This window comes from Pelodiscus sinensis, chromosome 22 (genome assembly GCF_052426305.1).
Source record: "Pelodiscus sinensis isolate ZL-2025 chromosome 22, ASM5242630v1, whole genome shotgun sequence".
Taxonomy (NCBI): Eukaryota; Metazoa; Chordata; order Testudines; family Trionychidae; genus Pelodiscus; species Pelodiscus sinensis.
In genome coordinates this window covers 9930869-9942008 of record NC_143073.1, presented here as the reverse complement: position 1 = coordinate 9942008, position 11140 = coordinate 9930869, and the positions used below count along the sequence as shown (strand labels likewise).

At 52.6% G+C, this 11140-nt stretch overlaps 1 protein-coding gene across 1 annotated transcript; it reads left to right on the top strand.

Moving 5' to 3' along the window:
• Positions 1-3720: 3720 nt before the first annotated feature.
• Positions 3721-9635, top strand: VPS72 (vacuolar protein sorting 72 homolog). The gene is made up of 6 exons (XM_075907580.2): positions 3721-3922; positions 4622-4774; positions 6460-6571; positions 6831-7010; positions 7454-7598; positions 8740-9635. The coding sequence occupies exons 1-6, from the start codon at positions 3809-3811 to the stop codon at positions 9128-9130; spliced, it is 1095 nt and encodes a 364-aa protein (XP_075763695.2). The 5' UTR covers positions 3721-3808; the 3' UTR covers positions 9131-9635.
• The last annotated feature ends 1505 nt before the right edge of the window (positions 9636-11140 follow it).

Sequence of the window (11140 nt, the reverse complement as noted above, 5' to 3'; positions counted from 1 at the left end):
GCAAGGAGCAGAAGGATGTGAGATCAGATAGGTAATGGAATGAGTGTTATCATACAATCTCCAAACATTATTTCTTACCACTTATACGAGGAGGAGCTATTGGTCCCAGCAAACCTGAAACTAAAACCCAAGTGAGTCAAGTTAGATTTCCTACATTTAGGCCTGGTCTGCAGTACACAGGTCAATGTTAGCTGCCTTGTGGTGATCTGGCTGTGGAAGTGACTTCATTTACATTTGGCTCCGACTGGTGTTTATGTGCCTCTCTATGCCAAATTAGTAATACATCTCCCCAAGCGGCGTAGAGTCATGGTCAATGAAATTAGGGTTGACCCAGCGTCAGTGTGGACACTGAGATACTTATGTCAACTGTTCGTGCCTGTCAGGAGCTGTCTCACAGTGCCCCACACTGGCAATACAATGGATACTAGAGCTCCTGGTAGTATCCACCAACACAAGGAGCCAAGTGTGCATGCACACAAGCAATTCAATAGCTGCAGTGGCTGCATGCAGATGTAAGTTAGGTCGACAATGAGCACTTATAATAATAATATATGGTGATATACCATCTAATAGAGCTGGAAGGGACATTGAGAGGTCATTGAATCTAGTCCCTTGCCCTCACAGCAGGACCAAGTAACATCCCTGACAGATTTGCCCCAGATCCCTAAATGGCCCCCTCAAGGATTGCACTCACAACCCTGGGTTTAACAGGCCAAGGCTCAAACCACTGAGCTATCCCTCCTCCTTCAGAGGCAGGCACCTTCGTTTTCCCCTCCCCAGAACATCTCACCAGCCAGAGGGACCTACGGATCAGTTCCCTCCCTTCCTTCCAGCACCTGGCCTTTACAATCAGCTGCTTTGCAGTGTGCAAGAAGAGCTGGAAAGGAGCACTCAGGAGAAGGGGTAGAACTGGCCAGGAAGAGGCAAGGCAGGGGCCCAACATGGAAAGGAAGAGGCAGGGTGAGGGTGGGGCCTGGTGAAGGGATACAGTGGAAGTTAAGCCTGGGGTTGAGCACTCCTGGGGAAAGGAGGAAGCTGGCACCTGTGTCCTATGGTGTGAAAAAACCTGTAAGTTCCAAATTCAGAATCACAGAACATATTTTAGCAACAAAGCCGATCAAGAGATAATTAGTCCATCATGCATTACTAGCTGAGTTTTGTAAGTTTCTTCCGGGTATATTATCAATCTAGATTTATAACCAAGATGAGTTAATCATGTTGAGAAATCAGAAATGAACACCCCATAACAAAGGCATGCTTCGTGGAAAGTGTTCAAAAAACTTCCGCCGCAGAGACAGTGATAGTGAGAGTCAAGATTTGGTTTATTTTTCTTTGTGGACCAAATTAATCTCTTGCTGTTAGTGAATGCAATTGCTGTTGACTTCAATAGGATTGGGTATACTGAATCTGGCCTATGGATCTTTGTGTCTTACACTGGGATAAGACCAATGGGCAAATGTATTTCCCATTGGAGGCCACAAACCTGTTGTGCTGTGGTGGAATTATAACGAGGAGTCCTGTGACAGATTTGTGGACAAACCCCCACTGTGTTAGATGCTTACAGTATTTTTTTTGTCCACACACAGGCCCATTGATGGGGAGACAAAGGGACCTGGCAATTCAGAGGGAGTGGAGTAGAAGTGGTGGGAGCCTGGGCCCTGTAAATCACTATGGGAGCACTGCATGGCGTGCTCCTGGTGGCTCTGAGGTTTGGGAGAGAGGGCAGCATGGCACACTCGAGGCCGGGGTGGGCAATAATTTTTGACTGGGGGCTACTTCAGAAATGTTTGAAGTGGCCCCAGGCTGCTGGAAGGGGCGGGACCTCAGGCAGAAAGGGCAGGGCCATGACACTTCAGTGTTTCTCCACCCACAGACTCTGATTGGTCTGGAGACAGGGGAGCACGCAAAGTCTTTGTCCCTCACCCCTGCAGAGAGAATTGCCAGCTCTTCTGAACAGCTGGCAGTTCTCTCTAGGCACCCGTTCCCCAATGGTTGGAGGAGACTTCACGTGCTTCCCCTCTGCTCCCCAAGTCAATCAGGCCTTGGGGGAGGGGGAGCACGCAAAGTTTCTTGCTTCCTGCCCCAGACCTGCAAGGGAGTACCACCCTTAGGCTGTGTCTACACTGGGCCACTTATTCCGGAAAAGTATCCTGCCAATGTAGACGCGCTTCTTCTGGAAATACTTATAACGGAAAACTCTTCGGCTACGTCTAGACTGGCCCCTTCTCCGGAAGAGGCATGCAAAGCAGGCAAGTCAGAATAGGGAAATCCACGGGGGATTTAAATATCCCACGCGAGATTTAAATAAACATGGCCACTGCTTTTTTTCCGGCTTGGGGAAAAGAGCGTCTAGACTGGCGCGATCCTCCGGAAAAGGAATAAGAGATCCTCCGGAAAAGGGCTTTATTCCGGAGGATTGCGCCAGTCTAGACGCTCTTTTCCCCAAGCTGGAAAAAAAGCGGCGGCCATGTTTATTTAAATCCCGCGGGGGATATTTAAATCCCCTGCGGATTTCCCTATTCTGACTTGCCTGCTTTGCATGCCTCTTCCGGAGAAGGGGCCAGTCTAGACGTAGCCTTCCATTTTAAGCATTTCTGGAAAAGGGTGCCAGTGTAGACGTAGCCTTAGAGTCAACCGCCAGCAGAACAGCAGCTGGTGGTTGACTTTAAGTACTGAGCTCCTTGCAGGGCAGGAGGAGATTTTGTGCGCTTCCCCCATCCCCAAGCCCTGATTTGCCTGGGGATGGGGGGAACATGCAAAGTCTCCTCCCGCCCTGCCCTTGTTCTGCAAGGAACATGCAGCGCTTAGAAGTGCCGTACACTCCTGGCAGGATGGGAAGAGACTTCCCGTGCTTTCCCCTGCTCCCAGGCCCTGATTGGTCTGGGGGTGGCGGGGGGGGGGGGAGAGCACGCAAAGTTGCTCATTCCCTGCCTTCCAGTGCATGGTGTTTAGAGTCAACTGCCAGGGTTCACCGTGCTGTGCGCTCCCCCATCCCTAGGCTCTGATTGGCCTGGGGGGTGGGGGAGAGGCAAGGCCAGATCAACGCACTTGGTGGGCCAGATCTGGCCTGCGAAGGCCCTTTTACTCATCCCTGCTCCAGGTGGTGCTGAGGGCTTCCCAATCCCGCCCCCTCCTGTCTGAGGCTCCGCCCCTTCTGGGAGCATGGAGCTGCCCAGCCTTGCCCAGGAGCCCAACAAGTCTGTCAGCCTCCCAGCTCAAACCAGGAGGCTTCATGGCTGCAGGGAAAACTGAAAATAACAACACCTTTAGCATCAAAATCCAGATGGCCAGTAATGGATGATTTTTTTGTATTACTAGAAGACGAACCCGGCATTGCTCAAGTCAAAAAAGTTTTTTTTTTTTCATTTAAATCATTGTTCTGCAAAGGGGCGTGGGGTTCGGTATTCAGGCTGCCCTGGGGAGAGAGGACCACTCCAGCCCTCTGTCACCGCAGCAGCTTGGGGCCAAGTGAGAAGCATCTGTCCATGGCCACTACAGCTCCAGCGGGCACAGCTAGGGGAGGGGTTCATGTCCCCCAGCTGGGGGACTGACAGACACACAGACAGGCTCTCTGGAACGTGCAGTAGAGGAGCTGTCCCTGTCTCTGCTTCTGTCCCCAGCTGGCCCAGTGGGGTTCTACCTGGGCAGCCTGGCTTCCATCGATCGCTCGGTGCTCCATGGTTCTCCACTGGCCGCGCCTCCCCGCCTCGATCTCTCGGCGCTCCGTGGGGCGGATTCGCTCGGCGGTGCGCTCGCTCTGGCCTGGGCCAGGCCTGAGCAATCGCTCGCGGGGCCCGGCGGCTGGGGGATGAGCCTGGCGGGGGGCAGGGCGCCGCGGCGCACGGCGGGGAACCGGCTCGCGGGGCTGCTGGAGGCGGAGGAGGATGAGTTCTACCAGACCACCTACGGGGGCTTCACGGAGGTGGGGCGGAAGGGAGCGGAGGGGGGGGCACGAGAGGGAAGAGGTTGGGGGGGAGGGGGAAGGGGGGTAGGGGGGAGGGGGTGGGGGGCTGTGGAGGGAGGGGGGGTGGGGGGCTGGGGGGGTGGGGGGCTGTGGGGTGTCCCTGGGGGGGGGGGTGGGGGGGGGAGGGGGGGGGGATACGGGGGGGCTGTGAGGTGTCCCTGGGGGGGTGGGGGGCTGTGGAGGGGGGAGGGGGCGGTGGGGGGCTGTGGAGGGAGGGAGGGATACGGGGGGGCTGTGAGGTGTCCCTGGGGGGGTGGGGGGCTGTGGAGGGATTGTAGGGGGGATGGGGGGGGCTGTGAGGTGTCCCTGGGGGGTGGGGGGCTGTGGAGGGATTGTAGGGGGGATACGGGGGGGCTGTGAGGTGTCCCTGGGGGGTGGGGGGCTGTGGAGGGATTTTAGGGGGGATACGGGGGGGCTGTGAGGTGTCCCTGGGGGGTGGTGGGGGGATTGTAGGGGGTATACAGGGGGCTGTGGGGTGTCCCTGGGGGTTGGTGGGGGGGCATCAGTCCCTTGTGGAGGTTGAGTTGGGGACTGCCTGGGGTGGGGGCAGTGTGGGTGGGGAGCAGAGGGGCCCATGGGGGGGGTAACATGCTTGGGGGAGTGGGGGCAACTCACTTCTGACTGTTGTTTCCCCCCCCCCTCCCATCTCCTGGGCAGGAGTCGGGCGATGATGAGTACAAAGGCGACCAGTCGGACAGCGACGACGAAGTGGACTCCGACTTCGACATCGATGAGGGTGATGAGCCGGCCAGCGACCAGGATGATGATGAGCCCAAGAGGAAACGCAGGGTGGTCACCAAAGCCTACAAGGTGAGGACAGAGCAGCTGGTCATGGTGCTGGATGGCTCCTGCTGGTTCTGTATTCGGCAGCACCCACTAGTCATGGATTAGGGATACCCCCCTGTGTGCTGGGTGCTGTATGGCCCATGAAAAAAATGGTTTTGGCCCCAAAGAGCTTCCAATTTGAGTAGATGACAGGAGGTGTCAAGTGGATACAGATGGGGGAGCACAAGAAAACAATGAGACAACCACAGTCAGTATGATGGGCAGTGTTCTCTACACAGCAGCTGGCTAACCCCTGTTTCTGACATAGCCCTGTGGGGCTAAGGGAGGGACCCATATGAAAACTGCTGGCAAAACTCTCAGTATAACCAGATTATAACCTAATTTAGGGGATAACTGGGGAGTTGACAGCAATTCCATTTATAGGCTGTTTTATTTATGTTCTTAGCTGCAGTAGAAGCTTGAAAGCATAGTCTTCCAGAGCAGGAGTGCAGTCTCTTGGGCAGGACTCCTGGGTTCTATTTCCAGCTCTGGGATGGAGTGTGGTCTCAAGTTTAAGCAGGAAATTTGCAGTCAGGACTCCTGAGTTCCATTTTTGGGTCTCTGCGCTAGGGATGTGAAGGACTAGTCAGCTATCCAATAAGCAAACACTTATCGGATAGTCAACAGGATAGTCGACCAGTCACTTCCCCCCCTTTGCCGCCTCTATCAGATAGAGGCAGCAAGGGCGGAGGGAAAAGAGGGGGTACTTCAAAGTGGCAGCACCGCATGGAGCCTGGGGTCAGCTGGGGAGTCCCCAGCTGACTCTGGGCTCTGTAAGGCGCTGCTGCTTTAAAACGCCACAGGAAGCCTGGTATTGGGCTTCTTGTGGCATTTCACTGCGGCAGTGCAGTGGGGAGCCCGCGATCTGCCCGGGCTCCACACAGTGCTTTTGCCTTTGAAGTGTAGCAACAGCCCTTAGGGCTGTTGCTATACTTCAAAGATGGAGGCATCCTATTGACTAATCAAATAATCGATGCAAAATGCATTGACTATTCGATTAGTCGATACTTAACATCCTTACTTTGCGGGAGTGATGTTAAGTGATTAGAAACTAACCATAATAAACAGACCATAGTACAGGCAGTCCCCGGGTTACGTACAAGATAGGGACTGTAGGTTTGTTCTTAAGTTGAATTTGTATGTAAGTCGGAACTGGTACATATTGTAGGGGAAACTCTAGCCAAACATTTCTCCAGAGCTCAATTTTATTCTCCCACACCTCACTTCCCTCAGTCCTTTATTCTCAAGCTAAGGTGTCTGCTGAGAAAAGCCGCTCCGTGTCTCCCTGGTCTGCTCCGTGTCTCCCTGGTCTGCTGGGGGGAAGCAGCTAGTGCGGGGTTGCCTCACCCCGTTTGTAAGTAGGGATCCGATGTAAGTCAGATCCATGTAACCCGGGGACTGCCTGTAATGGTAAAAGTAAATCAGAGACTGAAAATGTTCTTTTTGTAATCAAAGGTGTAACTAGTATTACGGGCAGAGAACTTTTTTTTTTTTTTTTTTTAAAAGGCATTTATGTCAGCAAGGGCCCTCTTGCAAAAAGAAGCTGCAAAATCCCTTGTTTAAATAATCCCTTTAATTAAATGGGGCTGAAATCTCCAAAGCAGCATTATATAGTAAGTCCGCAGGAGGTTCTGCCTTTCTGCACATCAGCTCTCATCTGAACCCACTAGGAGCCCATAAAAAGCTTGAGACCCAAGAAGCCCGATACAGCTGCCAGCAGCTCCCAGAAGGCACGTGAGGAGAAATCTGCGCCCCTGGAACTCCAGGATGAAGTGGGAGACAGTAAGTGTGTCTGATGTGAATTAGGATCAAAGTTATTCCCTTCAGGTGAGCAGAAACACATTGTTTGTAAGGTTTCTCTCAAAACTGCTGCATCATTTTGCAGAGCAGAGGTTTGATTTGAGGTTATTTAAATATGGCTGCTGAGCTAGTTGTGACCCACAGAGAGGGAGGAGTCATCGTGGGGCTGCTACACTGGTTTCTTGGGAGCTATGATGTCTCTGCTTCTCTTGACTTTCCCTCCTGCTCCTTGGACTTGCAGGCCGCAAGTACATGCGCCAGTCGACCACGGAGCACACACGTCAGACCTTTCTCCGTGTCCAGGAGCGTCAGGTGCAGTCAAAGCGCAAGAAGGGGGGGCCAAACTATGACAGGCCACTGACACAAGACGAGCTGCTGAGGGAGGCCAAGATCACAGAGGAGCTTAACCTGCGGTCTTTGGGTGAGTGACATGGGTGGAAAGACAAGAGGCTTGTGGGGCCTTCAGGCAATAGCCTTCACCCCAGTGCAGTGGCAGGATTGAGCTACCCAAGAGACACGAGGGCCGGGGCTCAGAAAGTTAACTGACTGGGGAGCCCATGTGTCCATCCATCCTTGGTTCTCAGACTACTAGGGAGGAGTTTGCAGATCACTGGTGCCCTGCCGTGTGAGAGCTGTTGGTATGGCACAAGCCCCTCTGTTGAAATGCTGGAGGCTTGGTCACTTGACTGTTGATGGCTCTTGCAGTGGTTCCATATGGTTCCTCCCAATTTGAGGCAAAGAGCTCAGAGCTTTGAAGGCAGTGGGGAGAGGTCAGTGCCTGGGTTGTTGGCTGCTGGTGTTTTCCAAGCGTCTCCATTGCTCCAAGCCCTGCTCTGTTCATGCTCGCTTCGCTCGCCCTTGCAGAGAATTATGAGCGGCTGGAAGCTGACAAGAAGAAGCAGGTGCAGAAGAAGCGGAAGTGTGTGGGGCCGATGATCCGCTATTACTCAGGGACCATGCCGCTGATCACTGACCTCGGACTGAAGGAGGAGAATGTAGATGTGGAAGGGTAGGTGTAGGGGGGTTGTATTCTCTCCTCCCATCTCCCAAGCCTGAACTCCGGTCCCTCAGGTTGCCAGCTCCCACCTAGGTCTCGCTGTCCCTGCTGACTCCTGCACTCTAGCTGGCAGGAGCCAACCCCAGTTGCTAGGAGATGCCCCTGAGCCAGCTCTTGGGAGACATCAGCCCTGACTTACAGACACCAGCCATTCACTGAGTCCCTGTGGCGTCCCAACCTTCAGCGGCTTCTGTGAACTGGATCCTGAGTCCCCACAGCCACTGGTTCCTTCATCTCATTGGTCTGATCTGGATCCCCAAAGGGCGGCAGGTGTTTGGGCCCTGGTTAGTCTCCTGCTGAGGACACGGAGCCAGCTGTGCAATTCCCAGCTAGAGGGTCCAGAGAAGAGCAACAAGAATGATGAAAGGTCTAGAGAACATGACCTATGAAAGAATTGGGTTTGTTTAGTTTAGATAAGAGAAGATTGAGGGGGGACATGATAGCAGATTTCAGGTATCTAAAAGGGTGTCATAAGGAGGAGGGAGAAAACTTGCTCATCTTGGTCTCTGAGGATAGAACGAGAAGCAATGGGCTTAAACTGCAGCAAGGGAGGTTTAGGTTGGACATTAGGAAAAAGTTCCTAATTGTCAGGGTGGTCAAACACTGGAATAAATTGCCCAGGGAGGTTGTGGAATCCCCATCTCTGGAGATATTTAAGAGTAGGTTAGATAACTGTCTATCAGGGATGGTCTAGACAGTATTTGGTCCTGCCATGAGGGCAGAGGACTGGACTCAATGACCTCTTGAGGTCCCTTCCAGTCTTAGTATTCTATGATTCTATCTTGGGTTTCAAACACAGCTTGAGAACCTGCTGATCTCCCAGGGATATCCCAGGTGGGGCTGGAAGGATTAGAACTCAGGCTCGGACAAGGCAGGGCCATGCCTCTTTTCACTGGAACATGCTACCGCAAGCTGGGACTTATCTGGGGTTTTGGGGTTCTCACCCTGATTCATGTTGAGGTTGCCTGGAGATTTTTACTGAACACAAGTGCCCAAGATGTCGTCTGCCTTGTCCCTTCAGGCCCAGAGTCCTGGATGCTCTTGCTCCTACTGTGCATTTGAGCTGATTCTTGTGTTTTCTCCACACCCTCAGGTTGGATCAAGACATGCAGCAAACAGCAGAAGCTCCGCAAAATGCTGCCTCCCCGGTGGGAAAATGCTCTCGCACTTTCATCACCTTCACTGACGACGAGACCTTTGAGCGCTTCTTCCCTAAGGCCAAGCAGCCCAAGCTGCCCGTGAAGGAGATCTGCCCCGTCACCCACAAGCTGGCCGTCTACCGGGACCCCATCACCGACATCCCCTACTCCAACATCCGAGCCTTTAAGATCATCCGCGAGGCCTACAAGAAATACATCACTGCCCATGGGCTGCCCAATGCGGCGGCTTCTGCTGCCCTGGGGGCAGGGCCGCCTGCAGCAGACCCAAACGTCCGGGCCACCAGGCAGAAAATCATCATCAAACAAACTGTCCCAGCCACATAAAGCCTGGGAGCAGCTGTTCCCTTTCCAGGAAAGAACTTAAAGGGACACAGGCACATTTGGGTGACTCAGTATTGACTCACCCCTTCTTCCCTATGTGTCTTTGTCTTTCGACCTCAAGCAGGGGATGGTTCATTGCTCTTCATTTTAATTTTTTTAATTTTTTTTTTACTAAAAAGCAATGCCTGCAGCAGCCCACGACAAACCAGTATTCCCAGCCCACCCCTCCTGGGAAACCCTACAAAAACCCAACCAGTATACACAGCCATTTCACCCTGGGAGATCCTATCAACGACAAAACAACACGCCCAGCTCGCCATTCCCAGCAGACTGCACAAGACCAAACCAGTGTGCACAGCCCACCCCTCCTGAGAGACCCTACCAAAACCAAACCAGTGTGCATCAGGGGGTGTCACTTTTGCTGTAAGGAGGCAGGAGGGATTTTCAGCTCTAAAATGGTTGTTTGTTGTTTAGCGGTTTAGAAGGATAATAAAATGACAGGACAGACGCTGGCTGTGTGGTGCGGCTCCTTGGGCGGTGGGGAGGAGCCAGGGAAAGAGGTCAGATTTTGCTGAAGCTTGCTGTCCTCTTCTCCCTGATCAGCTACAGCAAGGGCAGTGCCAATGTATGATTGCTCTGCCCTGCCCTGGAGCGTGACTTGTGCCATATGATATGGCGACTTGTGCCGCTCTACTCTGCACTAGTTAGGCCTCAGCTGGAGTACTGTGTCCAGTTCTGGGCGCCACATTTCAAGAAAGATGTGGAGAAATTGGAAAGGGTACAGAGAAGAGCGACAAGAATGATTAAAGGTCTAGAGAACATGACCTATGAAGCCAGGCTTCATAAACTGGGCTTGTTTAGTTTGGAAAAAAGAAGATTAAGGGGGGACATGATAGCGGTTTTCAAATATCTAAGAGGGTGTCACAAGGAAGAAGGAGAAAATTTGTTCCTCTTGGTTTCTGAGGACAGGACAAGGAGTAATGGGCTTAAAGTGCAGCAGGGGAGGTTTAGATTGGACATTAGGAAAAAATTCCTAACTGTCAGGGTGGTCAAATATTGGAATAAATTGCCAAGGGAGGTGGTGGAATCTCCCTCTCTGGAGATATTTAAGAACAGGTTAGATAGACATCTGTCAGGGATGGTGTAGACGGAGCTTGGTCCTGCCTTGAGGGCGGGGGGCTGGACTCGATGACCTCTTGAGGTCCCTTCCAGTCCTATGATTCTATGATATTCACTTGATTCTAGCTGAGACTGCAGACAGGGTAAAACTCCCACTGCAAAAACCGGAGGGGCAAGGTGCTGTTTGCGGAAACCTTGACTCGGGCTGCTGGCTGGAACTTGGGCAGGGCTGTAAAGTACAGGCCGTGCCATCTCCGGTTAGATGTGCTATGTCTACATAGCTTCCCTCGTCTGCAAAAGCCTATGCAAATGAAGCACGGATTAGCACATTGCTGTGCTTCATTTACATAATGAATTAGGAGCCGCTTTTGCGCAAGAGCCGTTCTTCCTGAAAAAATGAGGAAGAACGACTCTTGCACAAGAGGGGTTTTTGCACAAAAAGGGGCTATGTAGATGGCGCCTTTTTGCACAAAAACCTCTTGTGCAAAAACGGCTCCTAATCACTTATGCAAATGAAGCCCAGAAATAGGCTAATCTGCACTTAATTTGCATAGGCTTTTGCAGAAGAGGGAAACTGTGTAGATATAGCCGTGGTGGCTGTGGCCTGCTGGTTCTCTACTGTGGGCTGGCCAGCCTGCATGGCTCTGATAAGTGCTGGGAGGGCTGGAGCCCTGTGTGTTATTCCTCGGGATTGTCAGGCAGCATCACCAGGCCAGCTGCTTCAATAAGGAGAGAAGAGAAGAGAAGGGAAAGAAAAGAAAAGAAAAGACTGCCCTTTCCTAGGGCAATTGCCTCAGTCACCCATCCAGTTTCCTATTTACACCCACAGTGATCTTGCCCCCTCTCGACTCCAATTTGGGTTGAAGTGTCTCGGGCACTGGGGACTCCATACCT

What these genes read in the sequence shown, in the direction of transcription:
- VPS72 (XM_075907580.2), top strand. Translation starts at nt 3,809, where the DNA reads ATGAGCCTGGCGGGGGGCAGGGCGCCGCGGCGCACGGCGGGGAACCGG. An exon ending in GCTTAACCTGCGGTCTTTGG is followed by an intron (nt 7,011 to 7,453) that starts GTGAGTGACATG and finishes TCGCCCTTGCAG; the next exon opens with AGAATTATGAGCGGCTGGAA. An exon ending in GAGAATGTAGATGTGGAAGG is followed by an intron (nt 7,599 to 8,739) that starts GTAGGTGTAGGG and finishes CCACACCCTCAG; the next exon opens with GTTGGATCAAGACATGCAGC.